The sequence below is a fragment of the Plectropomus leopardus genome, chromosome 19 (genome assembly GCF_026936395.1).
Source record: "Plectropomus leopardus strain MGB_pleo_1.0 chromosome 19, ASM2693639v1, whole genome shotgun sequence".
NCBI classification, from domain to species: Eukaryota; Metazoa; Chordata; class Actinopteri; order Perciformes; family Serranidae; genus Plectropomus; species Plectropomus leopardus.
The window spans coordinates 30,531,875-30,552,321 of NC_142194.1; the positions used below are offsets into that span (position 1 = coordinate 30,531,875).

The 20,447-nt window shown below is 40.5% G+C and overlaps 1 protein-coding gene, 1 long non-coding RNA gene and 1 pseudogene across 2 annotated transcripts in view; all 3 read left to right on the forward strand.

Moving 5' to 3' along the window:
* Positions 1–952, forward strand: part of rbfox3a (RNA binding fox-1 homolog 3a) — a 939,385-nt gene extending 938,433 nt beyond the window's left edge. Inside the window, exon 16 of the mRNA XM_042507330.2 lies at positions 557–952. Within this exon, the coding sequence (XP_042363264.1) occupies positions 557–559 (3 nt within the window). The 3' untranslated portion in view covers positions 560–952. The remainder of the gene's footprint in view (positions 1–556) is intronic.
* A 12,794-nt stretch (positions 953–13,746) lies between these two features.
* LOC121958447 (uncharacterized) lies at positions 13,747–14,317 on the forward strand. The gene is made up of 4 exons (XR_006106853.2): positions 13,747–13,805; positions 13,877–13,939; positions 14,052–14,108; positions 14,197–14,317. It is a non-coding gene; the product is annotated as an uncharacterized LOC121958447 (long non-coding RNA).
* A 1,768-nt stretch (positions 14,318–16,085) lies between these two features.
* Positions 16,086–17,223, forward strand: LOC148186390 (uncharacterized; annotated as a pseudogene).
* The last annotated feature ends 3,224 nt before the right edge of the window (positions 17,224–20,447 follow it).

Below are 20,447 nucleotides of genomic sequence, written 5' to 3' on the forward strand. Positions count from 1 at the left end.
TGCAGACTGACTGCCCCCTAATGGCTGCAACCCGCTATTGCAATTGTAATTTTGGTATTGGCTAATTCTGGCAGCAGGAGCTAGTTTTCATCACCAATGGAGTCCACTGTCACTGCCCTGTCACTGCCCTACAGACTGTGGATTAAGAGGCTAAGAGGCAGCATGATTAGCTGACTTGGTGTCTCTCCTGCTGCTGACTGTTGAAGGGGGTCAAACATGATTTAGTTGTGATTAAAAATGTATGCTGCTCTTACTGACACTGTTTTTCATACTGTATGTTCAGTGTAATCATCTGTTGCAAAGGGAACATCTGATTTTTCCAACATAGATGTATCTTAACTGACTTAACTGAATAGTAAATCTGACTGACAATGACGGTACCAGTACCATGATACCAGTTCATTGTTCTGATGTCATTATGTTAGACAGCTCTTCTTTTTTAGTTCTCTTTACAAAGTAATCCTTTTTATATATTTATTCACAATATATAGAGGCAAATTTACAAAGTAGATACATGTCTTATTTACACTGATTTGCCTGTTCTTTCTTTTTTTAGTAAATAAAAGACAGACAAGAGGATGAGTACAGATGGACATCATCAAAAAAAAAAGAAGAACAACACGGACAAGAAGGATAATTAAAAAAGATCAACTAAAACATTAAGACCCGATTTGTAAAGGAGCTCTTCTATCAAGAACGAAAGGGATCTGAAATGATGGACGGGGGATGTTTGAGGGTCTGCTCCAGGGCTGGAACCATTAAGCCTGTAATCGTGGGGGAAAGGAGCCAGTTGGTTCTGACCCCAGAAAAACAAGCCTTGCTGAGTGGAAGAGACCAATTAGAGAAGTCACCATAAAACATTTTATTTTTGTAAACTTTTTTAAGTTTATGATTTCCAAAAAGAGCAAACACTAATATATGTATACATATTATATATTATATGTGTGTAATACAGTAAAAAAAACAATTTAATTTTAAAAAAAAAAGAACTTGGGGGAGGGGGGGGTTATGTGTCTTTGCGGTATAGAAGATGGAGGTGAGGTGAGGAGATGCCAGCTTCCCTCCTCTCTTCTGGTGATCTCCCACCTCACCCCTCACCCTCAGCTGGATGGGGGTGTTAAGCAAGTGGAGACTTGGTCTGTTTGTGTGCACGTATGTGTGTGTGTGTGTGTGTGTGTGTGTGTGTGTGTGTGTGTGTGTGTGCGTGCATGCATTTGTGCGTGTGTGTGCGTGCATGCATTTGTGCGTGTGTGATTGTGCTGGTCTAGCAGACATGTCACTATGTGATTGTTTATGGGAATTTGGAGTAGTCTTCAGATAATAAAGTGCTTTTTGAGCCTGTCTTCCACTAATGGACTGGAGTAGTGTAGATGTTACTTTGGCTAGTTTTGTCAAGCATCCTGCATCTTGTAGATTCAAGAAAATTCAGATGATGAATAAGTAGGCTACCCCTACCATGGTCTGTGCAAATAGGGATAAGAAAAGGTAGAACTGATATGATTATACAGTGTGCAGTGAGAGCTGAGAGGTGGGTAGCTGGTCCTGTCTGCTGGAGGCTTAGCTGCCCCTGACATCATTATCAAATATGTCATTGTGCTGTTGTGGTTTGAGGTGGCTGTGCAGTGTAGTGAATTGCTTTTGTACGTTGTGTTGGATAGGGAAGGCAAGGGAAGGAAGGGGGTAGGTGGAACAGGAAGTCTGAGGGAGGGTGCATATTAAAGCATGGGAGCTGTCTGAGTAGACAAGCATCTTAGGAGAGTCTCCCTTCCATCATTGAACACAGCCCTCAGCTTTCAGCGTCCAGCAGGGATGGTGGGATGAGAGGGGAAGGGAAAAAAGCCCTATATAAAGTCAAAAAAAGTCTCACGATCAAAGTTTTACTAAGAGTCTCTTTAAACCTTTCTATTTATATGGATATCTACTTTAGTGACATCCTTCTATATTTAAACGTACTAATAACATGCCGTCAGGTATGGTTGAAGAGTCAGTTGTAGCCATTTACTAATGTTGTATTTATTGTACTACCAGTAAGGAGAAAAAAAACATTTATATATGAATATAGATATATCTATTTGTGATCTGCAATTCTTGGACATAAGTTTGCCTTTGATTTTCAACTTTCATGCAGGATTCAATGCACTGTCAACGTATGAAAAGTTTTCTACTTGTGTGATGTTTAGTTCGGTTGACATTTATTTGGTTCAGCTACTGAATGTATCTTCAAAAAATCTTGAGATTTTTAGGTAGATGTTGTTGTTTTATATATACTTAAAAAACAGTATTCTGTAAATTATTACAAATGTAAATTATATAGCAAATTCCAATAATATGCTGGACTTCTTCTTCTGCTGACCCAGATAGACTGTAAGGTAATAAGTAAGGCCAAAAAAAAAAGAAAAAAAAGAGACAGAAAAAAATGAAGATCAAGGAAGCATTTAGAGGGAACATCAGTGGTCTGCACCCATTTGGAGGCCAATGTGAGAGACAGAAATGTATAATCATTACAGGATCAGTTAGAATTTTTCTCAGCCAGGCTTTTCAAATTTGATGGGAACAAGGAGGCGGGCAGTGGCCTGTCCTGTGTGAGAGAGAAAGACAGGGAAAGACAGAGGAGGGAAAGATAAAAAAGACATTTTTTTTTAAATATAGATTTTTCTCCCAATTTTCTTCTGCTTGTCTTTTCCCTCTCCCTTTGTCTTCCTTCCTGGAAACTTACATTATCAAGGTGCTGGAGACGAGCGCTCTACGGGGGGTGAGGAAGGGGAGGAGGGTAAGGGGGGGTGTGGGAGGGAGGGGGTACAGTCTCCTCCTACAGAAACATGGGGTGGACAAAAAAAAGAAACTCCTAGTTGTCTGTCATGATGTCGACGTCACTTCCTAAAAAAAAAATTTGGTGAACTTTCTACTGCAAACAGTTTGCTTCACGTTGATTTCGAGAGAGATTCAAACTGTTACTATTACTATGATGATACATAAACACATGAAAAAACAGGAAAAATAGATTTTTTTTATTATTATGCATCACTTCACTGGACATATATCAAATTGTGCCAGCCTTTAGATGTGGACTTGACATGTAAGACGTCACATGAGTTTTTGTGACCCCATTCAGCATAATGATTAATGAATTGATTATTTTGTTACAGTGGGCTTCATTCACCAACTGCTCCCAAGAATATTTTCTCAGACAGAGTCTATGCGCACAAAAGAGCACTCGTACATACATTTTAGAAATGTTTATGCAGAACAATCGGTTAAGCTATTATGTTTTCTTCAATTTTAAAGTTGTATAATATTTTATGATTTATTTTACAATAATAGTCATGTATAATATTTTTAATAATTATTTTCATTATTTTAAAAAAAGTTTTATGGCCTTTTAAAATAAACATCACACTAACACTTCACATCAGTTATGTTAATGGGAATCATACAATCTAATGACAAAGCGGCATTCAAAATAAGTTATTATCTTACAGAAATACAGTGTAAAATTATGTGTCTTCGCCTTCTTTCCCCCACTCTCTGTCTATACTGAACCTGACAGCTCGTTTGGTGATCAATCTCTGCAGAGGTACCTCCACTTCAGAACAAAAGTTTTGGGTTTTTTTTCTTATTTTCTTGGTCCAGTGTTCTGTCCTCTGCAGACTTTCGTTTCTCTCTATTTATTTTCTTCTTCAGTGTCTCATGTTCATTTTTAACCAATTAAACATTTTCAGTCTCAGTGTACTATGCATTATTTATAAACATCATTAAATATTTGAATATATCCTCTTTCTTTTTGACAAAATGCATGGTTATCTTTTAAAGCTGACAAATTCCTCACTCACGTGTGTAACTGTTTTAACGCTTTTGTCCACATCCTGTAAATTTCAGTGTGTCATGGTGAAAGTGGAGTGACCTGAGCTCCTCCTGGGATAATGATTGAAATTCTGGAGGCCTTGTTGACCCTTGTTTTGAAATTATAATTCACAGAGACAATGTTCCTCCTCCTCTTCCCCATCTTCCCAAATGAACAAAGACTCAGATTGTGCTTTTGTGAATGATCCAGTGATACCTCCCATGTTGCTGCATTTATTGCTCTCTCAGTCATTGAAAGTGCATGTGGGACAGTGGACAGGACAGTGGGCTCATACAGAACATGACCCCACTCTGGATGGATGTCTCAAAGCTACTTCAAAGACTGAGACTAAATGTGTGTGTGTGGGTGTGTCCAGCAATCCACTGCTGAGCTGTTTATCTTGGATGACTCAACTACAGTGGGGCAAGGCCACTGAAAAAGACTGCAAAAGACATGAAGACAGAAGAAAAACCGACTTGGACTTTGACTGAAAACAAATGAACAAACAAACAAAAAAAACTAATGAAAAACAACTAACGATGTCAATCTTTGCAGAGATCCAGGTAACTTCTGATCTCTGCTGTGTTCTTTTGATTCTCAAGTTTTTTGTTTTTTCTGTTGTTGGTTACAGACTTTCGTCCTGTTTACATGTACTGTAAATGCTGTCCATCCTTTACTGGTTGGAGAGATTAAAAAAATGTAAGAAGCAGCTTTCATAGCTCTGGTATTCTCTATGGCTGATTACTGTAATCCTAAGAAACCTTTCTGTTCAAGCTAGCATGTCCTTATTTACCTTAATCCCTTAGACCTTCCGACCCAGTTCCCTCCACAATACCCTTTCTATAGGTGTCAATCCCATAGCAAAGCCCAAACCTTTGTACCTGCTCTACAGTGAACATACTACATGAAAAAATCCTTGAGCTTCCTACCAAAATCTATGTGGGTCTTCTGCAAAACTCTCCCCATCCCTTTATATAGTGTGTACCTCAGATGTAAGCCCTAAAGCAGCTATTATTCTCAAAAACCTCCTGTAAACCAGACCTCATTCCTCTCTCCCACCCTCTGTTAGTGTAGCCCAGATAGAGCCCAACTACACTCCATAAGTCAAAACCACACCTACCTCCCCTAGAAACCCGCTGACCTCGACCATGAAGGCCACAGTATACTTTCTGCAAAGACACATTTTGGCATGTTTGCTCAAGCTAAAGGGCATGTGCAAATGATTTTCACATTATCATACAACTAGGGATGCACTTTAATATCAGCACATCATCAGTATTGGCAGATACTAACTTTAAAATAAAATATCTGAATCGGCCAACATGCTGATATTTGCACATATCACAAACTGATATAGATATTCTATTATTGACAAAGTGAGCATGTACAAAACATCAGCCACAACTTAAGTAAGTATTTTTCCTATTTTGCACAATGAATGAATGTTATACACTGAAAAGCATTGTATTTTATGTCTCTATGTGCAGGTGGGCCATCACATTACGAGTATGCAGTATATGATGTTAACTGCACTACACAAGAGACTTGATGATCACTAAAATTACATAGGGAAACAAATATATTGACATCAGAATTGGTTACCAGCCAAGTAAGTAGTTATATATTGGCATATCAGATGTTGGCAAAATATCCAATAATATGTATCCATCAAATATATTTCAAAAACCTAAAATCCTCTGTGACGTTAAGGTCCTGCTGCCTGTAACATTCATAGTTGTATGTGGTTTCTTGCTATTTTAAGTTGTTTAATGTAACGGCCTTCATGGTTAAAGGATAGGAAACAAGACTTCGACCTTCTTGCTATGAATCCTTAAGCATCACAACATCACGCTACTTCCACATTACTATCCATGGAAAGGAAGAACAGTCAATACTTGTTGTACTGCAAAAGATCACTTGGAAGGAAAAGATAAACACTTTATTCTTCCAGTAAAGGCAGTGTCCATTTTTCCCTAGGTCACAGTTCACTCTTAAATGTGCCCCCGTTGGTGTGGATTGTAAAAAAAAAAAAAAAAAGCTGTTGCTGTTGTGAAATAACTACAATTTCTATATGGTACAGTGTCCCCTTGTGTTTCTAAATAAGAAAATTAGACTTTTGCTGTAAGTATACTGTTACCTTTACACATCTGCATCACTTACCAAACCCCAGCAGCCTCCCTGTCCTATGCAGATCCCCAAAGCACAAAGGTTTGAATGTTGAATTTAGTTTAGTTATTTAGTAAAACAGAAAGAAAACAATGAATTTTTGACCATTCTGTTTGTATTTGTCTGCCTGTTTTCAGTCTGTTTTTTCTGTTTGAGGCTCCCATGTGCTTTTGTATTCCTAATGTACAGATCCTCCTTTTCTCTCTGTCAATAAGAGAACCTTGTATTACTGTATATTAGAGCAACACAGAGACTCTTCATGTGTGGCTGTGGCTTCACTTTACCTGTGCAATCAAAACATTGGTCATTTTTTAAATTTTTTTTCACTTGCAAACAGTTTCCTGTGTGTGTGTGTGTGTGTGTGTGTGTGTGTGTGTGTGTTTGTGCGTATATATATATACACACATACACACACACATATATACACACATATAAAACCTGTACTGTACTGGGTTTGTTTATTTGTGTTATTTTGTTTATTGTTATTATTCCTGGTTTATGTTTCTGTATGCTTCCAATGTGCTTCAAAGAAACAATACTATTTATTACATTATTGGTACATTATTATCGCAATTATTATTATTACTGCTACAATAATTATTACCATTATTACTATGAATAAACATTTCTTTCCTCAGTAACTCCCCTGATAATGCAGTTAATGCCATTGAAGTTGTTTCAAACATGTTCATAAACAAGAGTCTTTCAGCACACATGATATAGAGCGATAGATTACAAATATGTTCTACCCAAAAGAAAGATTACAGGAACAAAAGAAAAGGCCAATCTGATTGGATTATTATTGTTAAATTCGTGCAAAGCACAAACCACTCCCACTGTGAGATTAAAACATAATAGGGATTAAATTATAATTAGCCACACTGTCACTTATAATTAATTATGACTATATATTTCAGATGTGGGTCTTCTGAAATGAAACAGGAATACACCATATGACAGACTAAAATATTATTCATTTTTCTTCTTTTTTAAACTGTGTTCATGCATTCCTGCGTTCCTGCATTCCTGCGTCCCTGCATGTCTGCCTGCCTGCGTGTGTGTGTGTGTGTGTGTGTGTGTGTGTGTGTGTGTGTGTGTGTACTTAACTCGTTAGTGGATATCACAGTTAGCTCCTGCACTGGGTCCAAATTAACTTCATTTGCAACCCAATAAAAACAGAATCAACACCATCCAACAGTTACATATATGTAAACAGTAATTGTGTACTTGTTAATTCAACTACCACTTACTACTGAATGCAGGCCTGCATGTTGCAGTTGTTTTGACTATTAGCCTGGATCACTTAATTTCTGGACCAAACAAACCCTGAGATGAGGAAGAATATGCTGCTGCTCCATAGTCATCAAGGGCCAAGGCTTTGTTCCTCTCAATCAGCTGTCTGTTGGATATGAGCCCAAACTAAGCCTTGTGCCTGTAATGAGTAGCGCTGATGTTGAGAGAGCGAATAGGAATCAAAAAGGGCTGTGGCCAATTTAATGAAAGGCATTTTTCATGGAAAAGGTCTCTTATCCAAGGAATATTAAATGAAATAAAATTGTTGGTTTTTCACAAAATGCATCTATCCCCATTATCATCTCACATCTGTATGTAAAATCACTTTTTCTTTAATTGATCATAGTAAACCAAACAAAATACCCTACTACTCCAACGTGTACACCATGTAGGGCTACATGCTGTGGATTTTTTTTAAATTTTTATATTTTTATTATCTATTTTTTGGGCGTTTTTGCCTTTAATTGATAGGACAGCACAAGTGTGAAAGGGTAAGAGAGAGAGGGGGTGACATGCATCAAAGAGCCAAGGCTGGATTCGAACCCGTCAAAACACTTTTTCATTCTAGTTCAATAACTGCAGTAGTTCTGAGAAAGCATCAAGAGCCTGTCCTTGTTTGAACTTGCTATGGAAGTGTTCATCTTTATCTGCTGCAGGACAAGTCAAACTGCAACGGATAATTATTGTAAAGCCCAATAATGTCAATCAAATGACATTTCCTATTATAAAGGTACCCTGGTCATATATTTTTGGTCCAAAACAGGGGCATCATGCAGAAGCATTTCATCAAATGTCTCTTATATTTTCTCTTAATTTTTTGGTAAGAGAAAAAAACTGAGTCAACTCCAGATGCACCAAACATTCTCAACATCCAAGCCTGCTCTGACTAGAGCTTTAACATAAGTCAACTGTTTCAGGTTGATTTATGTTAGGTAATGCTGGTAATGCCCCTCCAAACACTGTATAAGGACAGGTTTTGGGCCATGTGCAAAGACTCTGTCACATGCACACCAAACAAAGGCTGAAAGAAGAGGAAGAATTTCTGCAGTAGTGAAACCGACATAGGCCTACTGTTAGGCAGTGTCAGGACTGGTAACACAGGAAAAACTCAACAATGACAAAACATTTTCTGTGTCAGCAGCAGGAAGTATTACAGGGTTAGGGTTAGTTACTGTATGTAAGTATAATCAGGGAAATATGTTTAAGTATTAAAAAAAAAAACTAATTTAACATAATCAAAATAGTTATTTAAAGGAAAAGCAGCAAGTACATACAGTATACTGTATATGAAAAGATGGCACCATGGAATGTTTTTGCATAGACTGTATATAAAGATGGATGACGCGTACCCACTTATCTCCCACTTAAGTGAAGCTAAAATATTCCAGATACAGCCGCTGCCACCTTGCGCTGGTGACATCATTCAGAGCCAGAGTCTGCGCTGTAGTGATCTCCACGGGAAAGGAGTTCCTGCCAAAACACCAGACCAGCCAATCACAGGCAGCCCCATTAAACATAAGTGCATTGATTGGTTGTCACAGCTGTCAATCATGGTGAAAAAATACCCTTTTTGTAGAACTGAATTACTCATTAAAACCCAACTTATAAAAACAAACACTTGAACAAACATCAGGGTGATGAGAACTACCTTCAGTGACAGAAACTACGTTTGGGGAAAGTTGTTTTTCTTTGGCCTATATCCCGTTCACTTACATGGAGGGTCGGGCTTTCTGACCTATTCTGCAGACAGACATCAGGGGGCCATCAAGATGTTTAAGCCTTACTTTGGGGGAGCTTACATGTCATCCATCTATACATACAGTTTATTTTTTTTTAGCATGAATCAGTACAATGTTTCCCTCTGAAGTGCAGTGGAGTACAGGTGGAAAGTGGCATGAGATTCAAATACTCAAATAACATAAAAGTTCTTTAAATTTGTGCTCAAGTGCAATACCTCAGTAAATGTTACAGTTATTATGGACCAAGAATAGTAGTATTTCTTTAACACTAAAGTTTAATAATTCAACAGATGTAATTACACTGAAACCTAATTCATGTTCAATTATATGATATTCATAGAAAAATAAAACTCCTTTTTTTATGTGCTGGGAACCAAATTGTAGTCTATTAAAACAAAATGTTTGTCTCTTACTTTGGCAAGATTGCTGTTGATCAGTTTTCTCTTACCTGGCTCTGCCACCACAAATAATTGTAGAGGTCAATGTCCCACCTAAAAAGAAGAGCTGTTTGAATCAAGGTGAGTCACTGTCCCTTTAAGCCTCAATTTTACCCTTAATTTAATCAGTTTTATCCCATGACAGTGTTAGTCAGAGGTCAGCTTAGTCTGATTACACACACATATTCACAGTCACACATATACGCAGTCTACCTGTGGTGACTGTCGTTACCCAGCACACCATGGATGCCAGTCCTAGAGATAGAGATTGCAAAAGATAGAGAGAGAAGGATGACGGGGCATTGATAGCCATTGGTCTTCCATCTCCTCAGGGACAGAAGATGGAATGCTGTTGTTTGTCTACACCACTATCATTTCCTTAAACAAAACAAATGCCTCATTGATCCCCCTTCCCACCTCACATCTTACTGCTTCTTTCCACCACAGCAAACAGGGAACACACACACACAAACACACACACACTGCACTGGCACTGAGAAAAAAAACAGTCTTGCACACTTGTAGCGGTTATTAATAACTACGTTAAAATTTGGATTTTGCACTCGTTAAAGTAAAAGGGGCACCATTCTCCATTCAGGAGAAAATTAAATCTTAAATTGTGACAGTGTTAAGACATGTCATTACTTTAATCAATCTCATAGTCTGTACCGTTTATTCTGTATACATTGATCTTGTTTCTCTCATGAAATAATATCCACAGACAACGACTTGGCGATAAATGAGGATAATTTATTTAGACTAATAAAATGAAGAGTAAATAGATGAAATAATATGACATATAAAAAGACAGAGAATACATAAAAGGGAACCTACGTGATGTATGTTCAGGTGATGTAAATAATTAATTATGGATGATAGTGGAGGAAATACGTGACCGTCTAAAGCGTGGATGCGCACTGAACGGTGACGTAGAATTTAGAAATTTGGCATTAAAGCTTCGCCATACGACATCAACTCTGGTCACAAGAAAATGTTATTCTGCCTACTTTTGTCGACTTGATTAGACTTCTCCGGGGAGGTCCAGGTCCTTGCTTCACTCCAGTGGAGATCTGCGGCGCGTCTTCCAGACGAGGTGACCCGCTGAAAGGCGGCGGCGGCCGGGCAGGTGGAGTCGGTGTGCGGCGGTCTTTAACTGGCCTCGGTGTTTGCCTCAGCGAACCGGTAAAAGTCTTTAAACAAAGTCCTTAAGGGCAGGCAACGGATGCTGATAGTTTGGGCAGCAGGTGTTGCTTCCAGATCCGTGGCAGAGTTGATGGCGAATCGCGGAGTGTCTTTCTCAATTAAAACTCGCAGAAATAATCAAAGTAATCCCACAAGTCTGAGGGAGTCACTTTAAATTATTAATTTGATTTTACTTAAAAAAAACGAATTACCAAAAGTGTCTTTACTGACTAAAAACTGGTATAAAGAAAAGCGTCAAAGAGATTTAAAAGAAAATGGCTTCAAAAGTTAAAGTTCAGCAAAGCTCTGGTGAGCTGTTGCGGCTCCGCTTATAAAATTGAAGAAAAGAAAAGTTGCGAGCGCGGATGCACGAGACGCATCGCGGTAAAAAAAGGAAGCGAAGAAAAACTTCGGAAGAGAAAAGAGGAGAAGCCTTGAGAAGAGTGAGCTTAGAGAGAGAGAGAGAGCTCTGAGCTGACTTTTTAGAGAGTCACTCAGTTTTTATCTTTCGATTTGGGGGTGCGGATGGAAGGCGGAGTTAGCGAACTTTTGCACCGAGCGATCGCGCAGCTGGTATAAGTTTCTAAAAGACCTAATGTAATTTAGGAGACATTTATGTCTCTGAACTTTATGACGAATTACGCGATCTAACCCGCGGTGTATAAATTCACGTATCTCCTCATCACTATAGTCTCATCACAGTAACTTCCAATGCACGTTAGGAGACCTAAAAGTAATTTATAACGTAACACATGATTCTGAAGATCCTTTGCTCAATTCTGTGAAATATGTGACCACACATAACATAACATTGTACCATGGATCCTAAGAAACTTGGTGATTACTTAGATATAGGATTACTTTTAACATTATACAATGAATTCAAAATACGATATAATTACAAAGTTGGTTATGAGCTTACTAATAACCAAGACCACTAGGTGGCAGTATAGCTCCATTATATCAAAAGGGTAATAAAACATACTTTACCTAACTCATTCAAATTACATGAGATGAAAAGAAGGGGAGGTGCTCCTATCTGTTTACTGAAGCATGGAGACAACCTCACCCCCAGTCACAAAGACTAGGGAAGAAGGGAAATTTTAACTTACAACCTTGGTCCAAGTCATTCTGTCAGATGTTTATCACAACACAGGGTTATATAATGGCTTTACCCAAAGTTCGACCAGTTGGTTATCTCAGCAGGGGAGGCAATACAATGGTTGTTTGGTATTGCTTGGGTGATCCCAGGAGGTCATTCAGATGCCTTACATCCTGTGACATGCTGATGGGACCTTCGGAGTGCTTACCTTCCACCATATGTCAGGATGGAGGGTGTCAGATACTAACACTTTCCGTGGCTTAAGAAGCCAGAGCGTGTTTACAGACATCCCCAGGGAGTATAAGTTAAGTTAATTAACAACCCCCTGTTGGATGTTTTGGGTTCAGAAACAGTGTCTCTTGACGTGTCCCCACTTGACCAGGGGACATTGAGCTCTGGAGTTCCTCAGAGGGACAAATGTAATGACCACGCCAAGGCAGTCCACTACACACTTCACAGCACTGATCCTCTTTTGCAGCACTTTGTCATCAACTTCAATTGTGTGCTGAACAATCCCCACTGTCACCACTGTCGAAGGCAATAGATTTTGCTGTTTTAGCAGCTTTTTCTGTCCTCTGTGGAGCTTCAGTGGTCCAACTGTACAGAAAATGGTGGCCATGACCATTCAGGCCATCACAGGGTTACTAATTGGAGCTGTCTATTCAGTAAGCAGAGGTCTTCGGAAGGGGGAGATATTAGCAACCTGCATTAACCTAAACACCGTTTTCCCTCTTCTCCTTAAAATGCTACTGGGCATTTTCAAAAGTTCAGATGCAGTGCACACACACACACACACACACACACACACACACAAGACATAATATTCAGCAAATTCTCATTCCCATGTTGTCAAATGCCAACACTTTGTCATGCCTCTGATTACTGACACAAAAGGCACCCTAATGTAAACCCCTCCATGACAATACTTAAAGCTGAGAGCTACTGATGTAATTAAAGAGTGAGGGAGTCTGTTTTGACCACTTTCTTTGTATTGTTTGTCAAACAAGACTTTTATGCAGGAGACTGCACTTTGACTTTTAGTCTCACTCAGGACACAGAGTTGTTTTAACATAATTTTACCTAATCCATCCTTCACCTACTTACATTACTCACATGATGTATTAAAGCCTCATTTGTTAAGGAACAACTCTGAGGAACACAGGAACCAAATACAAGACACCACACACAAAGACAAAGTTCAGGTGATTTAATGTGGATAATCAATATATACAGTGCGATGGTGCAAGGGTGACATGTCTGGGGATCCAGTGGTGAGCGGTGAGTGGCAGTGAGCTCTCCAGAGCATGCCCAGTGACAGAGAGTTCTGATCCAAAATGTGGCATCCTCCACATTGTAATGGAGTCCTCCTTTCAAACAAACAAATTCACAAAAACCAGAGTGGGACGGCGTGGGAGAACATTGCTGCCCGGGTCAATGCGTAAGTTTAAATGTAGTCCTTTGCAATCACAATACTATTACAGGGGAAAATTGTTTGAATGGTAGCGTATTCATTTATTTCATTTTATTTCATTTAGGTGCAATCCCGCGGGGGAGAAGCGCATGTGGCAGCAGCTTAAGATGAAATATAAAAACATTGTTCAAACAGGTAAGTAGCCTAAATATTGAGTGGCTGTTATCCCACACATAGCCTATATGTCTTCATCCATATAATGTTTTGTTAAATAATTAAGTCTATTTAAACTAACACAGACTTCTACTCAGCCAACAGAAAGAAAGCAGATGCCCGTAAAACGGGTGGTGGCCCAGCATCTCCACCTCTAACAGAGGCGGAGGAGCTGGCCCTAAGCCAGAATTTTGGAAGGCCAGTGGCTGAGGGAATTCCTGGAGTGAGTTCCTCCTCTGAGACCACCCCCCAAGACACAAGTGCTTTTATAAAATGTAATATGCCTATAAATATATTTTTAAAGCATATTCATACAAATATTCATTTCTCTTTCATGTCTTTTTTTTCTTTTGGCCAAACAGATTCTGATGGTGCTATCTGCCTGGTGGAGCCCCTTCACGCCACAACAGGCCTTGTAACTGTAAGTAGGCAATACTCCAAAGATTTTGCCAAATGGTAGTTTAAGTATACTGAAACATATCACTCATCTAGGATGAAGAGGATGAAACTGTGTCTGCTGCCTTTACAGAGGGGGATTCAGAAAGGCATACAGAGGTATGTTACTAATAGTTCTCTTCCCATTCACATTTCTTAACATTCTGGTGGAATATAGAGTGTGACATTTAGCCTACACTGAAGTATTGCACATTCTCATCCTTTTTAACAGAGCATGGCTGGGCAACAGCAGGACGGTCCCTCAACTTCCACTGCACAGATGGACACAGTGAGATGGATGTTCAGTAAACACCAGAGGTTTATTCTGTGGAATTCATGTGCAACTCTATAATTTAATGTTGTCTATGTGTTCCCAGTTACCAGTAAAAGAGATATACAAAATACACTTGCTGAAAAAAATCCAGAAAACAGATAAAGAAATACAATACTTGGACCGCCAGATTAGGAGGGCCGATCTGGAAATTGAAATACTGGAGCACAAGTTAGAGGTGGGTGCATGGTCACAGATGAATTATGTTAACTATTGGAACATTAACTAAACTAGCTCTTTTATTTGCAGGAAATAAAGATGACCAAATGAAATGTGTATCATGTCTTTATTTGACTGCTATGGTGGTGATGATGGTGACTTAAACTCTGAAGTGATTATGGCATATGGTGTCTCTGACTGCTTCGCCATCCTGGATAGCTGGCAGGTGGATGGGGTCATCATCTGGGTCTTCAATTTGTAGGGCAGGGTGTTGCTCTCCTCTAATAGTGGCAATATTATGAAGAACAACACATGCCACAATAATATCACAGGCCCTCTCAGGGGTCACCCTGAGGTGACGCAGGCACTGGAAAGGGGCTTTCAGCAGGCCTATGGTCATCTCTACCCGGGCTCTTGTCCTGCAGTGAGCCCGGTTGAAGTTCTGTTGGGGGCCTGGTTCAGGGTCAGGGTATGGGGTCATCAGCTTAGGTTGGCATGGGTAACCCCTGTCACCCAGCAGAAGGCTATCAAACTCTCCTGTAACATATAGTGGATACATTAGAGTATATTAAAGGAGGGAGACAAGTGAATTATATTTTGAAAATCTTTAGGCTGCTTACCACGTTGCAGTCTGTTGCTCAGGTTAGACTCACGATAAATCCTTGAGTCATGAACAGATCCAGGCCACTTGGCCTCCACATTGGAAATGATGTGTGCAGCATCACATACGATCTTGACAGTGCAGAGAATGACAGATGTTGAACTATGATGCAGTCTTTAACTTTTTGAAACAGCAGTCAATCTACCTGTAGCCTACCTGCACATTTATGCTGTGAATGGACTTCCTATTCACATAATCGGCTTTATTATGTGAGGGAGCTGTGATGGGGATGTGTGTGCCATCTATGCAGCCAATCACACTGGGAAATCCTAAAAGAAATTAAAATTACTAATCCCAGTCTGAGGTTGCAGCACAATGTCATTAACGGAATATGATTCAAAATTAATTTAACAGATCTCTACATCATTCACCTGCAATCCTGTGGAACTCCTCCTTGATGGCTCTGACAGGTTTATGTCCAGGGAAAACGACAAAGATGTGTAAAAGTCGTTTCAGGGCCAGGCACACTTTTCTGACCGCCTTGCATACAGTTGCTTAAATGCTCTGCATCTCCGACATTATACAAGACACTGCCATTTGCAAAGAACCGCAGCGCAATACACAATATCTAATGGGATGTGAGAGCGTGACTGCGGTTGGTAATGTTGCAAATGTAAGGACGGATTAGGTTGTGTATGTATAATATGGACTGTGATGTGAAACGGTACCGCTCAAAAAGATAACTGTCCAGAAATGCGAGAACATTTATCTTGCGCAGTAATGCTGCTCCTTCATCCACTGGATCATTAATGAAAGGGCATGCCATTTTGACAGACGGCAGAACTATACTCCGACACTCGCCTGCTGACTGAATGAATGAATGAGGAAATCAAATAGCGTATGTAGCTGAAAGAGGGCAGAGACAGAGAGAAACTCGAGGTTCATTGAGAAAAACCTGGTCCCGACCAGGTTAGGTTCATAGAGTCTGTTACTACGGTGACTGACCGAGAGCTTAGGTTACCCCTCTCTGTGAAACAGGCTAGAGTTACACTTCTTTCTCTGGTTTGAGTTACCTTCCTTTTTGACACAAAAAACTCAGAGTTTCCCTCATTTCAGGGTTAACAGACTCAGAGTTTTCACTAAACCTGATGGACTGACGTGCTGACGTACTGCGGGTAAGCGTGTTACATCACTTCCGGTGTATCTTGTCTGTGTCTCTGGTAGCGTCTCTGAGCTGCTCCTACGAGCGATCCTCAGCTAATCTTCTAACTTGTTCCTTACTTCGGCTGCTCTTATCTATCTGTGACTGAAAACTCACATAAGTTTTACTTAATCACTCACAGCTGTCTCCTCTCAGCGGTTTTTTCTGTGTATTCACAGCCGCTCTCTCACTGTTAGCCGGTTAGCTTCGTTAGCATTAGCTCTGGTTAGCGATGGCTTCTCTCTGCTCCTCTCCCTCTTCTGCTCTCTCCTGCTCAGTGTGTCAGATGTTTAGTTACTCCTCTGCCTCCTTCAGTGATAGTGGTACCTGTAACAAGTGTAGTTTATTTGCTGCGCTGGAGGCGAGGCTTAGCGATCTGGAAGCGCGGCTCCGCACCGTGGATAATCCCTCTGTAGCTGCGATAGCTAGCGAGCCCCCTGTAGCCGGTGCGGACCGACATAGCATAGCCTCTGCTAGCCGTCCCCCGGCAGCCCCCGTGCAGCCGGGAGGCTGGGTGACTGTCCGAGCGAAGCATAGTAAGTCGAAGCCCGCGGCACACCACCCACCCCCCCTTCACGTTTCAAATAAGTATGCCCCTCTCAGCCACACACCGACCGAGGACACAACCCTGGTCATTGGTAGCTCTATTTTGCGAAACGTGAAGTTAGTGACACCAGCGGCCATAGTCAAATGTATCCCTGGGGCCAGAGCGGGCGACGTCGAGTCAAATTTGAAGCTGCTGGCTAAGGCTAAACGTAAATACAGTAAGATTGTTATTCACGTTGGCGGCAATGACACCCGGTTACGTCAATCGGAGGTCACTAAAATTAACATAGAGTCGGTGTGTGAGTACGCCAAGACGATGTCGGACACCGTAATCTTCTCTTGACCTCTCCCCAATGTGACCAGTGATGACATGTTTAGCCGCATGTCAGCACTCAACCGCTGGTTGTCGCGGTGGTGTCCAGCAAATGATGTGGGCTTCGTTAATAATTGGTGCTCCTTTTGGGGTAAACCTGGTCTTATCCGAAGGGACGGCATCCATCCCACTTTGGATGGAGCCGCTCTCCTCTAAGAATCTGGCCGATTTTATTAGAGGCCCAAAGCCATGACAAACCAGAGTTGGGACCAGGTTTCAGAGTCGCAGTCTTACACGCTTCTCTGAGCTTCCTCTAGCACAGTCACACACCCATAATGTAAATGTTATAAAAACAGTGTCTGTCCCCGACCACTTCATTTGTTTAATACTAAAATAAACAAAAGGGAGTTGTACATGAAAATCTCAAAAAAATTAACTCATCTCCTGTCATACAGCATCATAACAGGAGAATTAAATGCGGACTCTTGAACGTTAGATCCTTATCAACCAAGGCTCATTTAGTCACTGATTTAATATCGGATAACCATATTGATTTATTCTGCCTCACTGAGACCTGGCTTTGTCCTGAAGAGTACGTTAGCCTGAATGAATCCACTCCTCCTGGTCATATAAATAGTCACGCTATGCGGGACACTGGCCGAGGAGGGGAGTCGCTGCTATTTTTGATTCAAGCTTAGCAATTCACACTAAGGCCAAGTTAAACTATAATTCATTTGAAAGCCTTTTTCTTAGTCTTTCTCACCCATCCTGGAAAACTCTACAGCCAATTCTGTTTGTCATAGTGTACCGCGCCCCCGGCCCATACTCTGAATTTCTATCTGAGTTCTCTGAGCTTATATCAAGTTTAGTGCTCAAATCAGACAAAATTATTATCGTGAGGGGATTTTAACATTCACATGGATGTTAATAGTGACAGCCTTAGTTCTGCTTTCTCCACACTTTTGGATTCAATAGGCTTCAGTCAGTGTGTACATAAACCCACCCACCGCTACAATCACACCTCGATTTAGTCCTTATGCACGGCATTGATATTGCAGATTTATCAGTCTTTCCTGAGATTCCTGCTCTGTCTGACCATTATTTGATAACTTTTAATTTTTTATTACTTGACTACAAGCCTCTCAGTAAGAGCTACTCTTCTAGATGTCTATCTGACTCAGCAGTGGCTAAATTTAAGAAACTAATTCCCTCTGCTTTGACATCATTACCATGTCTTACAACTCCTGAGCACACTACTACTAACTTAAGTCATTCCCAAATTGACTGTCTCATCGATAATGCTACTGGCTCACTGCGATCAGCTCTCGACACTGTTGCACCCTTCAAGAAGAAAATAATGAAACAAAAAAAATTAGCCCCATGGTTTAACCTCCAGATTCGCAAATTGAAACAAACATCGCGAAAATTTGAAAGACATTGGCGTTCGACCAAACTGGAAGAGTCCCGTTTAGTCTGGCTGGACAGTCTTAAAGTCTATAAGAAGGCCCTCCGCCATGCCAGGGCAAACTATTATTCATCACTAATTGAGGAAAACAAAAACAATCCCAGGTTTCTTTTCAACACTGTAGCCAGGTTGACTCAGAGTCACAGCTCTATAGAGCCCTGTATTCCTTCAGCCCTAAGCAGTGACGACTTTATGAATTTCTTTAATAATAAAATCATAATTATTCGAGATAAAATCCATCACCTCTTACCCTCAACTGACCTGACCCCGGACTCAGATAGCCTGATTATGGCAGCAAGACCCGAAATTTATCTAGACCATTTCTCCCCCATTGACCTTCATCAACTCTATACTTTGGTTTCTGCATCTAAGCCATCAACATGCCTGCTAGACCCCATCCCAACTAAGCTCCTTTAGGAAGTTTTACCTTTATTAGACAACTTTTTATTAGATATAATCAACGCGTCTTTATTGACAGGTTATGTACCCCAGTCTTTTAAAGTAGCTGTCATTAAACCTCTTCTAAAGAAGCCCACTCTCGATCCTGAGATTTTAGCTAACTATAGACCGATATCTAATCTCCCCTTATTTCTAAAATCCTTGAGAGAGTGGTTGCTCATCAGCTCTGTGACTTTCTCCGAGACAACAGTTTATTCGAGGACTTTCAGTCAGGCTTTAGAGTTCATCATAGCACAGAGACGGCACTAGTAAAAATTAATAACGACTTATTTATCGCTTCTGACACAGGTCTGGTCTCTGTTTTAATCCTATTAGATCTCAGTGCTGCATTTGACACCATTGACCATCAAATCTTACTGCACAGACTTGAATCCTCAATTGGCCTTAAAGGAACGTCACTAGCCTGGTTTAGGTCATACTTATCAGATCGTTCCCAATTTGTTCACATCAATGATCAACCCTCCGCACATACAAAGGTCTGCTTTGGAGTGCCTCAAGGTTCGGTGCTCGGACCAATCCTTTTCACTTTATATATGCTTCCTCTAGGCAACATAATTAGAAAACATTCCTTAAATTTCCATTGTTATGCTGATGATACGCAATTATATCTATCTATGACACCAGATGAAACTGATCAGCTATCTAGACTTCAAACATGTCTTAAGGATGTAAAAGCCTGGATGAGCCGTAATTCCCTGATGTTGAATTCAGACAAAACTGAAGTTATTGTTCTTGGCCCAAAACACCTCAGAAGCTCCTTTTCCAACAATTTAATTTCTCTAGATGGCATTACCTTGGCCTCTAGCACAACTGTAAGGAACCTCGGAGTTTTATTTGACCAGGATTTATCCTTTGCCTCCCATATAAAACAAACTTCAAGGACGGCTTTCTTTCACTTGCGTAACATCGCAAAAATTAGACATATCCTATCACAAACAGATGCTGAAAAATTAGTACATGCATTTGTCACCTCTAGGCTGGATTACTGTAATTCCCTATTATTTGGTTGCCCAAACAAATCTCTGAGGTCTCTCCAACTGGTGCAGAACGCTGCTGCTCGTGTTTTAACGGGAAGCAAGAAAAGGGATCATATTTCTCCTGTTTTAGCTTCTTTGCACTGGCTCCCTGTGAAATCCAGGATTGAATTTAAAATTCTCCTCCTTACTTATAAAGCTCTAAATGGTCAGGCTCCATCCTATCTGTCACAGCTCATAGTTCCTTACCAACCCTCTAGATCACTGCGCTCTGAAAACGCAGGGTTACTTGTGGTTCCCAAAATTTCCAAAAGTAGGTTAGGAACCAGAGCCTTCAGCTACCATGCTCCTCTCCTATGGAACCATCTTCCATTTTCGGTCAGGGAGGCAGACACCGTTTCAACTTTTAAGGGTAGACTTAAGACCTTCCTCTTTGATAAAGCTTATAATTAGGGCTGGCTCAGGTTGCCTGGTCCAGCCCATAGTTAGGCTGACATAGGTTTAACCTGCCGGGGGACTTCCTCTGATATGCTGAGCTCCTTTCCTTCTCTCAATGCTGCCATCAGAAATCATGCATGT